Below are 20,673 nucleotides of genomic sequence, written 5' to 3'. Positions count from 1 at the left end.
TTCAACTCATTTATGTAGTGTTATGGTCTAATATCCCTTTTAGGACAATTTATTTATCCCACCTGGCAATAAAGACAGACCAGTGAATAATATTTTGTATATTTTAAATTAGGATACCCGGTAAACATCAAAACTATAATAGTGTCCAAGCAACATGCTTTAGAAATAACATTGTGTACATTTGTGGTCAAGAAAGAAATATCTATTAAAGAAGAGTAAAAAAAAACAAAACAAGAAGCGACATACAGTATATTGAGTATAACTATTAACTACATTATTTCTGTATCTTTTTTCTTTTGCCTTTGATCTCAGAACTTCGGCACAATGAGCAAACCATTCGCATAGCTCACATCCAGCTATAACTGTTAATTGTTCTAATAATTTCATATAGCATTTGTCTTGATATAGAACAGCCCATATGCTACTACAGGACACTTACATTTCATTTGACATAACGACAATAAAGTGACATGACAATTCACAAACAATGATCAAATGAATAACCAACTAAAACACCCAATGTATGTGTGTGTGTGTGTGTGCATATGTGTATACAGTATATATAGATAGATAGACAAAAAAGGGGGACTCCTGCATATTACAAAAAAAACCTGTGTGAGGTGCAAGTCTAGTTAGCAGGCATAGCCTTCAAAAAGAGAAATAAACCGTCTTTGTTCCCTGCACACTCAAGGAACAAAGACGGACAACTTACTGCAACTTACAACTTATTTATTAGCACGACACGTTTCGTGCTAATAAATAAGTTGATGATGTGTGTGATGTGACCTTGTAGATCAGATTTTTTTTTTAACAAATAACAGCAATGACCATAATTATATTAGAAAGGTTATGAAAACTTTAAACATCTGAAAGGTTAAACGATCATGTTAAAAGACTCATCACATTTGTCATGATGTCTATGGCCGTTTTTAGCCCAAGGAGTGTATTTTGTGCAAAACTAATGCTTGGAATGGATTCAGAATCATGAAAATCCCCTAGTTTGACATGTCACAGCAAAAGGAAAGTTTGACATTTTTGCCTGCCATAGGATGTTAATGGTAGGGTCACAAGAAACCCCTATAAAAACATTTGCCCAATACTAACAGCCGGTCAGCAAGTGGATTCATGAATGTATGTATATATAGACAATATTTTAGGCCAATAAAAAATACTATATACCAAATTTCCCACCCGTCCACCTCGGCTGCCGGACTATCTGGAAGAAATTAAAATCAACAGGGATGGCTGGCATGTGCTGTGCACACATTGGTAGTAATTGTTATAAAAGCTTCACACAAAGCACAATATTGTCAGTGCTTTTGTTTTGACCATGAACACAAAACACCTTTAAGTCATTGAGGCCTTCAGAGGCCTTCACACACGTTGCAGTTAAACAAGAGCAACAATAGCTAATGGGATGTTTATATAAATTAAAAAAGTCAAATCACTTTAGACAAATAAAATAGCAAAAAACAAAATGGCTACTGTAAATGGAACCTACTTCAATTTGACTAATTGATGGTTATAACTAGGTCAAGGGCAAGTGTCTTGCTCTTCATAACGACCATTTCAAGCTTACCCAGCAGACCGAATTACGTTATGATGAGGTCCTCCTCCTCCTCCTACGGTGACGTTCAGGACTAGGCCAGATCCCAGCCCATATGGGGATGATCTTTACGTCATTTCCAGGACGTCTTCACCAGCTGAAATAATATAACAAATTTTGGGCCAAATCTGACTAGTTATAATGACTTGCCTCGATCAGTCCCATCCAGGGACGTCCGTCTTAGTGGGCAGAATAATCAGGTGATATTCTGGGCCAGATCTGATTAGTTTTGGTTTGACTTGATCTGGCCCAAATCAAGACGTCACTAATTCGTCCAGGTCCTGACCGTGCTTGCTGCGTTATGTATTATATTCTGGACAAGATCACCACATAATTTGGTGATCATGAACCATTTGATGAGAATGGGTGTGGCTCCCTGGTGGAAGCACAGAGGTTTATAATGTAATATGTAATAATGTTTATAATACGTCAAGCTCTGCAGGTGAAGAACAAAATGTTCTGGAACCTTCCATCTACAAACTTCTAAAATAGCTAAAGTTGAGTTCATGGTGTGAATGCAATATAGTTTAGACTGAACAAGATCATTGTTACTTTCCTTTCCTATAGGGGCATCGGTCAGCTGCCTCTTCCTGAAAATATGTAAGACTTCTGTACAAAATGGCAGAGGTCCTACACCCCCTCAGAAAAATGGCCCACACGGAGAATGCTTGCAGAGACCGTGCAACTACAACTAAAGGTTTTTTCCTACATGGGTCCTCATGTGTTTTTTCAGATCACTCTTTTGACGACAGGCTTTACCACAAAACATACAAGAGAAGGGTTTTTCCCCTGTATGAATCCTCATGTGTCTATTTAGATCACTCGATCGACCGCAGCCTTTACCACAAACTATACAACTGAAGGGCTTTTCACCCGTATGTGTCCTCATGTGTCTTTTCAGATCACTTGCTTGAACACAACCTGTACCACAAACTGTACAAATATAGGGCTTCTCCCCTGTATGAATCCTCATGTGTTTCTTCAAATGTTTCTTTTGACTACAGCCTTTGTTACAAACTGTACAAATAAAGGGTTTCTCCCCTGTATGAGTCCTCATATGGTCCTTTAGATGACCCACTTGACCAAAGCCTTTGCTACAAACTTCACAAGTAAAAGGCCTTTCGCCTGTATGCATCCTTATGTGTGTTTTTAGATTATCCATTCGCTTAAAGCCTTTTTGACAAAACGCACAAATATGTTTCCTCAGAGTTTCAACTTGTTCAGTTGAGGTGCTGGCCAAAGGTTCTGTGTCACTGTTTTCAGAATCATCTTCACTTTTCACCACTCGTGATGTCTGTGTTGACGCATTAGGCTCCTCTTGTCTTTGAAGTAGCTCCTCATGCTCGTCTTCAATCTGTGAAGGCTCCGATTCCTCCTGGACCAGACTGGGACTGCTCTCTTGCTGATGCCGTTTGTCTAGGCAAAAGATACAATGAGAGAAAACCATTCAATGTTTGAACTTGAGTAACGCATTCATGACTTGTCACAGTAAGAGGGAAAATTGTGCAAAAGTTCAACCACTGCGGATGTCTCTCACTCACTTCCGTCCAGCATGTGTGCTTTCACACCCAAGTGTGTTCTGTGTGTGTGTGTGTGTGTGTGTGTGTGTGTGTGTAATAATTTGAGTCGGCCGTCGATATGATGCGATGTGATGGATTACGATGTGATGGATTAGCAGCCTAGGTGCCCGGAACGCTAGGCTTCCTCATTGCCTAGGTATAGGACTTGGCCATTACAATGTTAATTATAAACACTTTCACTTCTGCCCACAGGGGTGCCAAAAAGGTTGAACTGTCTCGGTCATACAAACATTATTTATTCCCACATCTTACTCATATCCTGACAGCTGCACCCCCAACAAACTCAGCCAAAGATACTTTCCTAGATTTCTATAATAATTATGAGCTCATTTGACAGCCCTAGCACTACAACCGAACAGAAGCGAGAGAGCGAGGGCATTTTCCGGCAACGGTATCAGCCGCGGAACACACGCGGCAGGCGGTAGTGTTTCTCGGCGGCATCAGTCTGACACTCTACCCCAAACCCTAAACCTAACCCTAACCGCAAGCCCTACACAACGCATGGCATCAGCCGCGGAACACCCGCGGCAGGCGACAGTGTTTCTCGGTGGCATCAGTCTGACACTCTACCCCAAACCCTAAACCTAACCCTAACCGCAAGCACTACTCAACACATGTCGGACTAACGCACTGCCGCGGAAGCGAGCGGCAGTCGAGTGTCTAAATCTAAACTTACTGGTGTCTAGGAGTTGTCCATGTTTCCGTTTAATAGACCTGGTCCTCCTGGATGGTGCTGGAAAACTCATCTTCACCTGCATACTGGACTCCGCACAGTCCGCAGACTGGTCTGGAATGAAGGAATAGAATAATTATGGCAGTAGGAGAAAAAAGCTTGGAATTAGAACATTTGGCTAAACTTGGCTTTACCTGTGCCACTTCAAAAGGAGCACTTTACCCATTTTAAAACATCTCTCTTTATATAATTGGTCTTCACAAATGCTCATTATAAGATTGCACCATTTCTGTCTACTCACTCTGTGTCTCATTAGTGGGCTGTGGACATTTCAGAGTCAGACACCTGCCTAACAGTGACATCATCGATAGGCAGGTTTGGTCATTTCAAACATATTTTAAAGATATATATTAACACAAGAACTTGGCTTCTATTTCAGCATGCTACATTTCCAGGAAGAGAAAGCTCCAGTTTCTATTAGCTTGGAATACCCATGATCGGTATAATAATTAGTTTTTTCTGTAATGGCAATGCCAAAATAGGGATGCCAGGTTAATTGTTTAGTAATATGTGTTTTCTCAAATAAGAAAATGTAAAAATATCGGTATTTTCCTCTTACCCTGAAGAAGGCAATTTGTTTGCCGAAACGTTGGTAACTCAGACTGAGTGCAAAAACAAATACTGTTTATTGACTGAGTTACTCAGTCAATAAACAGTATTTTTTGCATCGTGACTACGAGCTGTGCGACCTCCCCTTTCTATTTTCAAGTTTGTCTCCCGTGGTCAGCACCTCAGTGTGCGGTCCTATCTTTTGTTTTTCTAAAATATCGGTATAAAACACCAGTAATAGGTGGGCTAGGACTCTCTCTCTCTCTCTCAGCATCGGACCAAAACATCTAACATATCGGTTGTGCAGCTCTAATATTCAATTTAATGCAATTATGCAATGCAACATTAAGGGGACAGAAGCTCTGGTCCATAGCCCTAATGCTAATTCTGCCCAGATCGAGCTAAGGGGACAGATGAATGGAAGTTCTGTACTAAAAATGTATTAACTTATCATTAATTTATCACTATAGGAGACACACATTTACAAACACAAACAAAATACAAACACAGACAGATAGAAGAGAAAGAGACAGACAGAGTGAAGATCAGAGATCAGATGCCACCTCATGCCAGTATCCTTGTAGGCATACTAGTCTAATTCTAGATTCTAATTTGCACAGGTAACTTCAAACAAGCTGTAAATTACCTCAGGGACAAGGCAAAAGGAGCTTTCTATGCCATCAAAAGAAACATTAAGTTAAACATCACAATACAAACCTCTATGGTTGTGAAATCTGGGGCCCACTTGCCGATCAAGAACCGGAAAAATGGGATAAACACCAAATTGAAACTCTGCATGCATAATTCTGCAAATCCATTCTCCGCATCCAACGGAAAACACCAAATAACGCATGCAGAGCAGAATTAGGACGATACCCACTAATTATCAAAACCCAAAAGAGAGCATTGAAATTCTATAAACACTGTAGGAGCCATTATGATGGTGCTATATTATTGGTTAGGTTGGCATATTATTTTTGAACACTTGGTGGCGGGCTTTGGATTTGACAGCACTGGGTGTATATTTAGAGGGTCACTCAGGTGCACTAATCAAATCAGATAGGACACAGGGAATGGTGGGAGCACACCGTTTCTTACCAGCAGCAGCAGAACAGAGACAAACTTCTACAATAACATCACTGGTATGTTCATGATTTCAACTGCTCACTTCTGCTCAATAAATACACCAAAACTGGATCTAAGACTGGACATCCATCTGTTATGTTTGTTAGTACTCTGCGTAGGATCACTCCCAGCACCTGTGAAGTAATGTGCAAACATTGGAAGGGAAGGATTGCCGTTACAAACACCTAAAAGGAAAGTGAACCGGACACGCTCCACAAAAAGGCCCTGGCTCACACACAGTGAATCCCTGGAAAAATGTCCCCTCAGCCAGCTAGTTCTGGGACTAACAAGCACAACCACCAGACAGAAAACAAAACGGGACTACAGCAAATCATAAGAAAACAAAAAGAAAGCTATCTCATACTGGAAAAGATCTACTCAAAACCAGATCAAAATGGAATGCTATTTAGCTCTAAATAGAGAATACACAGTAGCAGAATACTTGAGCACAGTAACTGACCCAAAACTAAGGAAAACATTAACTCAATATAGACTCAGTGAACACAGTCTTGCGATTGAGAAAGGCCGCCATAGGCAGACCCAGGGACGGATTAACCCCCACGAGGGCCCCTGGGCCGGTAATTTTTTCAGGGCCCCCATAGCGCGCGTGCATGCAACATTTTTGTGTTTTTCCATGTTTTTATCATGCTTTTGACCTAAATTTAACTAAATCAATGGCCAATGGAGGACCCCAGGAGTCCTTTTCAGGGCGTCAAACCTAGTACTGCACGGTCCAATTTCCCTGAAGGGCCCCTGAGAGCCAAAGGCCCCTGGGCCACGGCCCCACTGGCCAATTTGTCACTGGGCAGACCTGGCTCCCAAGAGAAGACACTGTGCACCCACTGCACACAAAACGAGGTAGAGACAGAGCTACACTTCCTAACCGTCTGTCCACTGTACCAAGACATCAGAGACATATACTTTCCACAGATTACAATCACCCAAAGAGTTTGAAAACATGACTAATGACAAAAAAACTCCCATATCTGTTGGGTGAAGTACAACAATGTGCAAACACAGCAGCGAGATTTGGGAGCTGCTGTGACAGGAGAAGGATGTCAAATGGAATACAAGCACCTTAAGGAATACAAACCATATGTGTACACTGTTTATCAAAAGTATAAAGCTAACGTATTCTATATGGATGTATATTGTATAACTATCTGACAGAAAATGCTTTTTATAGTTTCACAAGATAGTATTACCCAAAGTGCTAATATAACACAGCTCTGTTTACACCTTTTATTTAATTCCTATTTATATCCAATATTTATTTGTAAATAAATACATTGTTCTGTTTTGGTTGTCTTGTTCCACTTCTGCTTTGGCAATGTAAACGTACGTTTTCTCATGCCAATAAAGCTCCTTTGAATTGGAGCGAGAGAGAGAGAGACTAGCTAGCTACACACAATAGGGCAGGCAGTGCAAAGCTAGTGTGAGGAAGTGAACAGAATAAAAGATACATTCAAAGAATGAAACATGACATACCAACTCTGTACAACATGACGACTGGATTCAACGTCCTCGCTGCGCTGTTGTTTACGCGTTTCTTTCTTCTCATATGGAACGCCATGTTAGTTTTGACTGTCGTGATCGTTGTTGTTGAGCAAATAATCACGCATTAAGAACGAATGATTCTACCGGTCTTGACTTTCAAAATAAAATATCTGGAGCTGAACACATATTTTGAACCTCATTTTACAGTCATGTCTGATAGTTACAAACAAAATATAGAATGAAAGAAAAACAAAAGCAGAGCCATCATTGCATAACAATATGAATTATGTTTATTTAAGCCTTATTATTATTGTTATTATTGAATAAGGAATCATTTGATATTTGATATTTTGTACACGTGTGACAAAGAGGAAATTACATGTTATTGTACAAGTTCTCCTTTTATATCAGACCAAATGACCAATGACCACCTTTGTCTATTTATCTGTCCTTGATGGTCTAGTGGTTAGGATTCGGCGTTCTCACCGCCGCGGCCCGGGTTCGATTCCCGGTCAGGGAACAAATATTTTTCATTTAGGTTTAATACCATAGAGTTTATAAATAATTATTACACAGTGAACAAAAACACAACTGGGCATGCAAGCACCATAGGGATGTTACACACTCTTGTACAGTAGGTGGCGGACTGGCGGTATGCTATGCAGTGTGCACACCTTACGTTGGTTGAGAGAACAGAGGAAGAAGAAAAAAGAGGCGGAAGAAAAGTTGAGGCATCGGGCGCTTGCGTTCCATTAGCGCATGTTAGCCACTAAAATCACACAAACCCCCATTGTTTTACTTATACATTTATTTAAACCGTTGCACCACAACGGTTTTAGCCATGGATACTAGAGGATCAAATCAAAGAATTATTGGTATGTATCTGAGTGAAATTTCTTCAGCATTTTAGTGGAAAACTGTCTGGCAACCAGTTAGCAGGGCCTGACTATTTGATGGTACTAAACGTCTAAAACGCATCACACACGTTAAAAGTGTTGTATGTGCTTATTTTAATAATTTATGTTATTTGTGTATGTCCCTTTATGTTGGTGAACCATGTCTGCGAAATGTGTCTCATGGAATTTAGTCTAAAGGCCATTATAAATTATTTATTATGATTTGTCTCCAGCAACTACTCTGGTTCATTTGCTGATGCCCAGTCTAGTTAGTTATTGAACTGAACACTTTTTTATTATAATAAATATAATGAACTATAGTAAATATATAGAATTGTATATATTACATTTCTGTAGTGAAACAGTTTAGTAATTGAGGTGCAGGTTTTATAAAATTGCAGCCTGGCTTAAAGAACTCCTGGTTGTGCTGAATTTTCTTTTTAATAAATAATAATAATTTGGTGATTTGGGATAATTTATTTTCTAAGAGAAAAGAATATATTTTTTTGCCGATTTGTTGATATATTAGAAAACCTTTCTTGACTTATATCAACGCATATGATCTAATTTTAATAATAGACTAAATCAACATTTAAAGGCATAGTTCACCACCAAAATTCATTTTTTTCCTATCGATTAAGCTACTCACCCCATGGAGACTTGAATTCATGGATACGTTTTTGCTTTTGTCGTATTCATAATTTCTTGACCTGCTTTCCCTATGGAGACACAAAGAGTCTCCATGTTCTGTGTGTGAACTGTCCCTATTAAAGCCCTGCATGTGTACATCATACATTTGAATTGCAAAGAATGACCAAAATACAAGCTTGAGAAACTGGAGAAGTTGTTTCCAGTACTACACCTCAAACAGGTACCCTCCGCGGCACTCACCCTCTCATTATTAATCTTACGGCATCGCCACCCAGATGTCTCAATCCACACACACACACACACACACACACACACACACACACACACACACACACACACACACACACACACACACACACACACACACACACACAGTAAGTTTCAACATAGATCACTGTAGTTGAAATTGATTCCGTCATGCCCTGTCTTAACAACCCATGCTCCTCTTGTTGTGTCCCGTAGACCCGGGCCTGCCGCTCTCTTCCCTGCGGCTGCTGGTTCCACCGCTGCGGCTGTTGTCCGCCGCCATGTGGCAGGTGGTGAAGCAGAAAGATGTCATGAGCTACGGCACACTGGAGCAGCTGGTGCTCACAGTGACGGAGTCAGTGCCTGGACTCATAACCCACATGCAGAGAGCTCAGCTCGTTCTGGGACTGCGAGCGAGGGTGAGCAAGAGTATAGGGATGGGACGATATGAAAATGACATGTCTGTCATGATTATTGTGGCAAGAATAATTGCGATTAACGATATTATCGTGATTGTCAAAATATGCTTAAAACTAAAAAAAATGCCAGGCTTGAACCCCCAGCATCCCTATTCTGGGGGAAAGTGTGACAAAAATAGCAGATCAAATAATAGAGTATTTCAAAAGTCCATCAAATGTAAGAAAATATTTGAATTAATAGCTAATAAAAAGATTAAAGATTAAATCATGAGGGCTTTTCATGATCTATTCCTATCCCACGGTTACCCTTATTCCATTCTCTTACTTTATCCAACCTTCCATTAAACTCAGGCTAACTGATATGCTGTACCCTTCTTGAGATTATAACTCTCTTTTCTTTGGAATTTCTTAACCTCGCGTAGCCAGATAAATATCTCTGCGTGCATTGCAAAGGCAGATAAGTCTGGCTACGCAAGGCTACAACATTGACGCACTTCCACAGAACAGTGCATAAACGTTTAGTGCACTGTTCCGTGGAAGAACTGAAAGTACAACATCTTCACTTTGCTCTGTACATTACTAAATGCATGGTCAGGGACCACATGCAATACCTTCATGGACCACCAGTGGTCCACGGACCACCTGTTGAAAACCCCTGAAACAAAGGTGGTTATTGGTCAAAAACTCAGATGTGTCTCTCTGTTACTGAACAAACACTAAAGCAATGATTACTATCAGAATATTGACCTGATTAACACTTATTTCAATGGACACACAAACAAATCACAGCATCTTCATTATTTTTCTTTTCTTTTTTGTATATATCCCACATTTTGCAGTGACAATATTTGTGTGTTTCAGCTTATTCTGGAGCTGTGCAAAGGTTCAAGCCGGGGCTGTGTTGACGCTCAAGCAGTCCAGCGCTGTCTAGACAAGCTGCGTTTCACCCCTATAAACACTGCAGTAAGCACATGACACGATGAACATGAAAACCTTGTATCAATCTCCAGAATTAATATTTTAACCCAGTGGTTTTCAACCTTTTTTATGTCAAGGTCCATTATTCATTCAGCATTTGAGCCACAGACCACCATTTGATGATGAGATTTAGCCTCTCAGACCCCAAACATTGAATATTTTGTTATCGTTGGATAGGATTTTGTCTACAATTCCATTCTGTATTGATATGGTACCATACGACTGATAACAGGCAAACTTCTGTAATCTTGCAAATTAAGTAATGCAGGTGTTTATCAATCGTTTAACTCTTGAGAGTGTTTCATTTTACACTCTGAGTTTAACTACCGGTATTTCCTCCCGTTACCATATAGGCGTCGATCTGTGGCCAGTTCCAGCAGTATATACAAAAAATCCACAGAAGAAGAGCCGTTATCCAGCCGAATGACCTGGAAGTAATAATCGGCCATTTTCGAGCCAGGGTCGCGGCCTTGTCCTAGCGATAGAACCATTGATATGGTAACCGGGAGCTCGAATTAATGTTTTATTAAGCTCCCAACATCATACTTTATAATCTAAGGGTCCATTTGGTTAGTGGTTACTAATTCCATCATTTATCTGGGGACCACCTGGATCTCCCTCAAGGACCACTGGTGTAGAGAGTATGCGTGTGACATCATCATCAAACCAGGAAGTTATGCAGGAACGCCTACTGAGTGGATAAAAACTACTTTCTAGCCTTGACAACCCATGCATCCAAACAGAAAAGTCCTATTAGATTGCATTAAACAACATTAAACAATGTTAAACTCACTTTGCATGTTCCTTTGCCACTCGATTTGCCACTCGATGTGCCATTCACTTTAAGCATGCGCATACCCTCTATTCCCCAGTCCACTGGTTGAGAACCACTGGGCTAAATAATAACTTTGTTGAATCCATTTTTTTTGTTTTTCCTGAAAGGTAACTGTTTTAGACATACAAGGTTACAATATATTTGACCAACATATCGATCATTCTTTCTTTTACCTTATTTTCAACTTTTGTTTATTGGTTCTGTTTGTTGGTTTGCAGTACAAGAATGCAGATGTGGAAAAAACCGAGTCCACTTTCATTGCTCTTGTTCAGAGCCTGCTTAAAGACCCGGCAGAGAGAGCATACTTCTACCAGGTTTGAACCATTCAGATCGACACCAGCGATAAAGCTACAATCTAGGGTTTGCTTTAATGAGTAAAACATTTTAATATGATATAACTTGTACATCTTTATGGTAGTGTATGTTAATAGACAATAACAGTAGCACTAGCACATCTGCAGATGTTGTACGTGGTCTTCCTACTCTTCCATTGAGAAATTTGGACCCAGTGTCAACTTAATTAGGACACCTAGGGCCCTATTATGCATGTCTTAAGTACCAGGTCTTATTACTTAACTTAAGACCTGGAGGCGTGATCAATGCCATTTGGCTATTCTGAGTGGCCAAACAGCATTGACCACGCCTCCAGGTCTTAAGTTAAGTCATAAGACCTGGTACTTAAGACACGCATAATAGGGCCCTTTGTGTTAAACGAAGTTATTTGAAGCAGACAGCGCACCAGATTGGACACTAGATTGGACACTAGATTGGACACTAGATGCACCACCATCTTCTTTGTAGTTTGGACCATTGCGATTACCTCTTCTCTGTTGTAGAGGATAAAACTAGCTAACTCATAGTTCAATTCATAGTTAAATTCACTCAAGGTTTGACTGTGTAACACTGTAATAACTGACCCTTTTTTCTGTAAATAAATATATATGCTGCCTGACATCATCATCATTATTATATAATTCATCTTCAGACTTTGCTTACAAAGCAGAAGGCTAATAGTATGTGGCTCCTTCCAGGAGGTCTTTCCAGTGGAATATGGATCCAAATATGATGATGCTCTGCATATTCTCCTGTGGGAGTTGCTCTCCAAACTGGAGAAGTTGTTTCCAGTACCAGACCTCAAACAGGTACCCTCCACGGCACACAGCCTCACCCTCATTATTAATCTTACGGCATCGCCACCCAGATGTCTCAATCTCTATCCCTGGTGCAATGTGTTGCAAAACATTCCATGCTGTACAAACCCTTGCAAGCTGAATTATGTCACAGTTGTATCTACAAACGTAATGGAATTAATGCTTTGTGTTTTTGTTTAGATAAAAATTCTCTGGTTTACACACCACACACACACACACACAAAACAAATATCTGTTGCAAAGGCTATATTGTCATCCAAACCCTGCCAATAGTAAAGTCTACATTTAGAGGATACCTACGTAGTATGAAAACCAACAAAAAAAATTATTCAGGATTCCTGGGGGGTCAATTGGAGAATGTAGAATTGTTATTTTGATCAACGTCTGCCTGTTATCTCTCCTAATGGTACCACCTCAATGCAGCATGGAATTGTCGACAACATCTTATCCAACAACAGTCAAAATCTCATCAAATGGTGGTCCGTGGATCAAAAGCCAATTAAATAATAGGCCTTGATATGAAAAGGGTTGAAAACCCCTGCAGTATTGGTTATGATTGGTAATGGTATCTGTTATTATTAACTCGATTGATAACAGAATAAAAAAAACATTTCAGCAATTGAAGCTTTTTTTTATGTTTTACTTTTGAGCATTAAAAAAATAACACTTTTACACCTCCCTAGTGGAGTTAACCTTTTAAGTGTAAACGGGCTGTGAAAGTGTTTGTGGTTGTGGTCCTAGACGGCGGCGTGGCTGGGGTCTGCTCCGTCCTCGCTGGAGGAATGTGTGCAGGTGACGCCTGACGAGCTAGGCCTCATCTACCAGCACCATAAAAGCGCGGGCCTTCTGAAGGTGCCATGTGAGTGTCTTTAAAACAGCCCTATACTTAGTTGACCCCCCCTCCTGTTTTCACTAAATATCGTATGGAAAATTAGCAGTTCTACAAGCTCACAACGTGTCACAAAGTAAAGCGTTGCGAGCTTGTAGATCTGCAATTTGTAGCTGAACTTTGGCCCCAGAATAGCGGGGCTTGGGTCCGGTTGGTTTAGTGTTTGACAATAGGTGAATGAGAATAGGTAAAAGAAAAATGAATCAAAAAAAGCTCACCGTGTGTAATAAAGATAAAATACACACACTAGGAGGCTCCTGTTTGTAAAGATTTATTATACTGACATTTCAAGCACTAGGGCTCTTCCTCAGACTTATGTTGAATACAGAGCATCACCAGCTTACTGAATCTACACTGTGCGTGTGCGTGCGTGCGTGCGTGCGTGCGTGCGCATCATGTACAATTCAGTATATTCATTGTATAGATCATAGCTTGTTTATTAATTTTTTCCTATCAGTTGTTTTATTAGTGTCACTATGCTGTGTCACTATGCTGCCACGATGTACACGAGACATAACAGAAGAACCTTGAATCTTAATATTTTCTTTCTCGCTAGATGGCCCGTCATCCACCGCCGGCAGCTGCATAATGTCTGCTTTGTCCATCCCTCCCTCGCAAAAGAACACTGCTGCCATTGGACTAGAAGCGATGCATAGCTACGCTAACATACTCAATCCCATCGCTTTTGTTGGAGCAGCAGACCAGTATAGGGTCGTGACGGTTTACACTGACTACACCGAAGTCGTAGTGGGGTCCGAGTTCACCGAAGAGGTGGTGGAGTCGACGGAGGAGGTCCACATCCAGACGGAGCAGCTCTGTGAAGCGCAGATGGAGGCCGTAGAGGATGACGGCGACGCCGGTGAAGAGATGGAGGCTCTGAGTTCACACGACGCGGGAGAATCCGGTGAAAACGTGGACGTGGCCAAAGCACTGGAAACGTTAAGCAAAACGTTTACGCTCAGGAAGGAAGCACCAGCATCCAGGCGTATGATTCTAATGAGGTCTAATGATTCACATGAGGTGGAGTCAGAAGAATTCACCACGGTTGAAGGAACGGCACATGAAGTGAGCGTCCAATTAGAAAATGAAGTGGATGATGACATTGCACAGCCTAGTGGGCACGTAGAGAATGGGCCAAACATGCAGTTCAGGGATGAAGTAGAGCCTGTGTCTGTCAACCAAGGGCCAACGGACTCTACCTGTGAACCCTCTGGCCCTGAAACTCAACATGCGGTCTCTGTCTCTGAAACTCAACATGTGGTCTCTGGCCCTGAAACTGAACAGTCGGCCCCTGGCCCTGAACCTCAACATGCGGTCTTTGGCTCTGAAACTGAACAGTCGGCCCCTGGCCCTGAACCTCAACAGGCGTCCCCTGGCCCTGAACCTCAACAGGCGTCCCCTGGCCCTGAACCTCAACAGGCGTCCCCTGGCCCTGAACCTCAACAGGCGTCCCCTGGCCCTGAACCTCAACAGGCGTCCCCTGGCCCTGAACCTCAACAGGCGTCCCCTGGCCCTGAACCTCAACAGGCGTCCCCTGACCCTGAACCTCAACTGTCACCCTCCTCGGAAAGCGTGCGCAGATCCACCCGTCTTGAAATTAAGAAGTCAACAAGGCAGCACGCACTTAAAGCCAAGACTTCGTCGAAGGAGAATATTGGAAAACATAAAACGTACAGTATATTCGCATAATGTTTGTACGATGAATATAACTTGTCATTCTGTTTGTTTGCCACTAATATGTCAGCAATAATATGTACAATTCTTTCCACCAGGAACGGTGCTGATGTAGCAATTGCCTCATCTGTCATAGCAATCAAAGGAATTAACACAGGTAAATAAACTAGAGCCCCATCCATGATTTTGGATAGTCCTAGATCACTATAACCAATGTTTCCTGCCGGAGGGGTCTTTATCACCCTGAAGGGGTTATTTCTCAATGGTGACCTGCTCACCATTCATTATCCTGCTTATGGCTAGTTGGCTACTTAATATAGCAAATAATAAATAAACGGTCACAAAATAATAATAAAACTATTTTAGTGGTTCCCAAACCTAAGCTCAAGACCCAAAAGACAAATTAGATGTTTGCCTCGGAATCAAAGTAGTGAAAATGGCTAGATCTACCAGCTCAATGAAGCGAAGCATTGTGAATTTGTGAGCTATGTACTTTCAACTACTACCGTACCGTACTACTACCTACATTCTATTTTTTTATTCATAGAAATTATTAGCAGTGTTGTTTCTAATAGTTGTGATTGCTTTAGTTGAAACTTTTTAAAATCTTTTGAAATAATTTAAATTTAAAGGTTGGAATTAAAAAAGGGGATATTTACTTGCAATACATAAAAATGTGTCTGCGACCCAAACATGGGTCCTGAGCCACTGTTTGGGAAACAGTTAGAGTATGGCAGGTGCATCGACGAGCTAGTCTAGTGCAATAGGTTGGCTCGCCCAAGTCCGGTAGGAAAGTTTGATCAAATATGAATAAATAATCTGGTACTGCATTGCCTATTGCTTGCCTCAAATGCTAATTCTTTAGTGTACCTTAGCGCATTGGTTCCCAACCTTTTTTTTGTTACATGTATTATTGTCTCCACCAGGCCGAAGGCATGGGGAGAGAGTATGTTTTGCACTCCGTCTGTCTGTGTGTGTGTCTGTCCGTCAGTCTGTCTGTGTACAGCTAATCTCTGGCACCGTTAACCCGGTCGATGCCAAACTTTGCGCGCACACTCCCTAGATGCCAACAATGAACCTCTGCCTCAAATTCTCCAGAACGGCTTGTTATAGCACCACCAGGAGGCCGACTTTTGTAAAACACATCTTTTGATATTACTCCTCCATATTTTGTCCAAAAATCCCGCAAATCGTTACACATTATCGATATAGTCATGTGGTCAAGACAGATTTGTCTGATATTTAATATTCAATCCTGATTGGCTAACAGTGGCTTTCAAAATGTGCAGGATGGGCCCGTTTTGAACAAAAAGCCTCAAATCATGAACGCAGCATGCAATGTATGTGAAATCTTTCAGACGTTCCTACTAGGCTGAGGAATATATCCCACCTTTTTCACATTGGCCTGTTATAGCGCCACCAATAGGTGGATTTTTGCAAAACACATTTTTGGAACAAAATGCCTCAAATCATCCAATTGCCATCCAAGGCGTAAGAAGAAATGACACACTTTTCACATTGGCTTATTATAGCGCCACCAGGAGGCCACAACCTGACCTGCCCTGGTGGAAATGGAGACCTCTGGGGCACTTTATCTAGTTTATTTATTTAGTTAAAATACAGGTAGACCTGCCGTTTGTTGTTCCATTCCTCACGTGGAAGTCACGTGGTTTGCCCCCCTCCCCCCAATCAAACAAGTGTTTGGTCAAACCACGTGACTTCCATTGAAAAAGGATTGGGGCGGCCATGAAACGGAGCACAGAACATTTGTTCTTTATGTGTGTATGAAGCCTGACAAAACTGTCTAATCATTAATCAGCACAACTGATGATATTTCTAATATCATCTGATGATATTTCTAATTTCATCAGTGATTAATCCGTTCTCAAATCTTCTATTAACGGCTAGGTGTGCTTTCATGCCCATTTCAGCACGGCTGGATAGTCTATTTCAACCAATTGCTTGGTCACAAGAACTACCTGTAGTAATATAAATGTGAGAGGGGGGTTCAAGTACCATTAGTAATACTAGTACCAGTGGTTGGGAACCTCTGCTTTAGCGTACAATGACATTGTGTGTTTGTTTACATAGCTGCCTTGTTGAGTGTGTTAACAGAGCACTGCGATTGATTGCTTAATATGATTTAAGTTACAGTATGTCTGTTATTTATAACATCGGTCATTATTGAATAACAACAGATCAGAATCAAATTCAACCAAGCCGTATAATAAATTAATATAAAATACACAAACTGAACTTTACTTTCTTTGACCACTTAAGCCGTAGTCAAACGTAAAAAATAGCCGATCTACAAGGCAGCTAATAAATGTTTTGATCGTCTAAAATGACATGCCCAAAATAGAGACACTAGATTGAAAGTGGTTGAAAATTAGGACATAATTTCCAATACCGTCTGGCTCTAAAATCATTAAGTTGTTTTCACAGAAAAGAAGAGCGACTGGTTGAAACCAAATGCACATATTTGAACCCGCTCTCTATTTCCTTTTTATTCTAGATGAATGTGGAGAGATGACTTCCATCATCTTCACCTGCTCGCAGTGTCCTTTCCATAACTCGGATGAAGACAGCCCCCCTCATATCCACATACAAAACGTCCACACGGACGAGTACAGGGCACTCATGGATGCAAAGCAGGATGGAGACGAATTCATGCCTTCTCCCTGCAACACGGATCAAATATTCACCTCAATCAAGCTTTTCCCCAAAGGGGACATGGTGAAGACGGAACAACTTGATAATGAAGACTGTGAAGGTATGGCTGTAGAACTGTCACCCCCCCAAGGCAAACGGAAGGCCCTCTCGTGTGAAACGTGTGGTAAGCTGTTTACGCGCACGTCGGACGTCCGCAGGCACCAGCTCACCCACACAGGAGAAAGGCCCTTCCATTGCTCCCAGTGCGATCGTACCTTCCAGCACTCATGGGACCTGACCAAGCACGAAAGTAAACACCACGGCATGCCGATCTCCTTCTCCTGCCAGGTGTGCAAGAGCTCCTTCGCCAACCTCCGCGCCTTAACCGTCCACCATAAGGAGTCCCACTCGGGAGAGAGCAAACTCCCTCAGATGTGCTCCATCTGCAGCCAGAGCTTCTCCACCGCCTCCGAGCTGCTCGAGCACAAGAAGAGCCACGGCGCAAGCCTGCGTTACGTCTGCCAGCAGTGCGGCGAAGGCTTCGTCACCCTGCTGGCACGCTCGCTGCACCGGCAGACCCATCAGGTCAAGCGGCAGTTCAAGTGCCAACACTGTGACAAGACGTACACACGCAAGTCAGACGTGAAGAGGCACCAGGCCACCCACACAGGCGAGCGCCCGTACCAGTGCAGCCAGTGCAGCAAGCGCTTCTCCCTCCGCTTCATGCTCATGAAGCACCTCCAGACTCACACAGGCGAGCGGCCCTTCCATTGCTCACATTGTCCAAAGAGGTTCACACTGGCCTCCATCCTGGCTCGACATGAAAGGATGCACACGGGGGAAAAGCCCTTCCTCTGCTCTCAGTGTGGGAAGGGTTTCCTCTCCCAGGGCGAGCTCTCCAAACACTACAGGTCCCATGTGGATGACAGACCCTATTCCTGCAGTAAGTGCGACAAACGTTTCAAGAGCAAAAAAACACAACAAGATCACATGGTGTCGCACACGGGTGTGCGCCCGTACCCGTGCACCTACTGCGGGAAATGCTTTACGAAACCCTACGCGCTAACCAGACACAATCTCATTCACACCGGAGAGAGACCGTTTCCTTGTGGTCACTGCGAGAAGGCCTTTCTCACCCTCAGTGAAGCACAGCTTCATGAGCGCATTCACACCGGGGAACGTCCCTATCCCTGCTCTCTGTGTGACCTTAAATTCAAGAGCTCTTCGGAGCTGGCGCGACACAAACGCTGTCATTCAGGGCAGAAGCCGTCGAGGCCGTACTGTGAACAGTGCATGAAAGCGTACACCTCCAAGGCTAAGCTGCAGAAGCACATGCAAGTGGATCATGGACTACCTTTGGACTCTCCGAACTGAACATGCATTAGGAGTGATATTGTCAGAGGCACCTTTAATTTGCATGCCTCCGGCTAAACTGTTAACCGATAGCCGGTTTAAACAGAATTATAGCCTGTTAACTACCTACTCAGCCTGGTTGACTGCGTACTGTACATTATATGTTGTTTGTTCATGGAATTCTGAAGGGTCATAATCAGACTCATAACCAACCTCATAACCAACCTCATAACCAACCTTCAATACAGTCACCCACCTTCAATACAGTACACTTTAATTATGGCACTTAGGCTAATGCAAAAAACACCTATGGCTTCAGGATGCAGTGGTCCAAAATGAATAAAGAAACTAAATCCTTTTTGTTTTTAGATAGTCTAAAGACTTCACAACCAAGCTCATAACGTGTTGCTTATAGATTAGCTATTTTTGATACTTTCTAAAATAAGGAATTTATTTATGAGAAAAAGAGAAAGAAAAAGAGAATAATTATGGAGATACAAGGTTTCTGCCCGACTGCGGCGATATGAGTTGTGCTTACGATGGAATCACAGCCATGCAAATAGTATTATGGCGCACCCTCTCATGTAATATTGCTTAATTACTGTATACTGGTGCTCTAGTGACATTCCATCATATGTTGCAATGTAAACATGAAGATGTGTCATCGCGGTTTCTGAAATGTTGAATTTGAAAGTTTATAATTGTTTTGACTGTAGGCTTGAATGCTGCATTAGTTGAGTTTCGTCAATGAATTTCTTCAGGTGAAAACTTTTCACATTATTTGTGCACATCTTATTTAAGACAAATTTATAATGAATGTAAATGTACATTAAATAGTTGTTTTTGTTAGTTTCTTTTACCTTCGTGTATTGCTTATAATTTTAAATGTAATCCAGTTGAAGGCCAGTTAGCTCTAAACATGAACAAATGTTTCTCCACTGAGGATATTCAACCCACTTGAGTGGTCTGTCAGTCAACTCATTTTCAGCTAAAAACAATGCATCATGTTTTTTGGTGTAAATTAATTTTAGGTTGTATGAATGAGCTCTTACAGTTGTCCTGTCCACAGTAGTAACTTAATTTACTCTAGAAGAAAGACCTCTGTCCAGTCAATTGGTCAATTGGAAAATTCCAGGAATCATTTCTGCATTCAAACTAATAGACTGTGTCTATTTGTATTTGTTCTACACAGGTGTCCTCCGGTGTGAGACCAGAGCTACACTGTAGTTCTGAAGTAGCCTGGTTTCCAGCCCATAGACCCCGCCCACTCGACTGAGCGCACTGGTTCGCTCTCAGAGTCTGACAATCAGGCTAGTTCTGAAGAGCATTCCTCTATCCCAGCCTATGGACAGAGGTACCACCCCCTCTAATCTGTCAGTGTTGTTGATTTTTTAAATGACATCCGTTTCTAACAAATGTGTTTAATTAACAGAAAGTCTTTAATTAGCCCTTTAGGGGGGGGTGGGGGCTTTGAGAGAGACGGATGATAAAGATTCATGTACCATTTAACAAGGGAGCAATAGTGCTTAATTACAAAGACCCTAGGGATATTTTCTCACTGCATTCGAAATTGATTTTCTATTTTTAGCCTCCGGTGTGACTCGTAGTACTGAAGATGTGTTTTCATTCATTAAAATTACACACTTGAGCAGCATTAGATTAATGGCGGGTATCAAAACCTAAGTATTAAAAGTTAATACTGCAAGTTAAGCCACATTAAAATAGTCGATCTACACTCTCACAACACATTGCACACGTTCGGTAGATCGGCTATTTTCACAATTTCCGAACATAATTGACAACACAGCTTTTAAGATGAGTGATCAGTTCCTCCACTTC

At 41.7% G+C, this 20,673-nt stretch overlaps 1 protein-coding gene and 2 long non-coding RNA genes across 3 annotated transcripts; 2 read left to right on the top strand and 1 right to left on the bottom strand.

The window, feature by feature from the left end:
- The first annotated feature begins 93 nt into the window (after nucleotides 1-93).
- Nucleotides 94-2,235, top strand: LOC306916213. The gene is made up of 2 exons (XR_013788962.1): nucleotides 94-907; nucleotides 943-2,235. It is a non-coding gene; the product is annotated as an uncharacterized lncRNA (long non-coding RNA).
- On the bottom strand, nucleotides 904-7,211 carry LOC306916212. The gene is made up of 3 exons (XR_013788961.1): nucleotides 7,082-7,211; nucleotides 3,863-3,973; nucleotides 904-3,022 (listed from the first exon to the last, which is right to left on the bottom strand). It is a non-coding gene; the product is annotated as an uncharacterized lncRNA (long non-coding RNA).
- Nucleotides 7,212-7,682: 471 nt separating this feature from the next.
- LOC306916211 (uncharacterized protein) lies at nucleotides 7,683-19,683 on the top strand. Its single transcript, XM_079494026.1, has 9 exons — nucleotides 7,683-7,965; nucleotides 9,100-9,302; nucleotides 10,164-10,265; nucleotides 11,334-11,429; nucleotides 12,147-12,257; nucleotides 13,008-13,125; nucleotides 13,712-14,825; nucleotides 14,928-14,986; nucleotides 17,345-19,683. Exons 1-9 carry the CDS (start codon nucleotides 7,932-7,934, stop codon nucleotides 18,853-18,855), a joined length of 3,348 nt encoding a protein of 1,115 aa, XP_079350152.1. The 5' UTR covers nucleotides 7,683-7,931; the 3' UTR covers nucleotides 18,856-19,683.
- Nucleotides 19,684-20,673: the final 990 nt, after the last annotated feature.

This window comes from Electrona antarctica (genome assembly GCF_951216825.1).
Source record: "Electrona antarctica genome assembly, chromosome: 23".
Taxonomy (NCBI): domain Eukaryota; kingdom Metazoa; phylum Chordata; class Actinopteri; order Myctophiformes; family Myctophidae; genus Electrona; species Electrona antarctica.
Note: the sequence above shows the minus strand (reverse complement) of the source record. Positions and strands in the feature narration are given on the sequence as shown.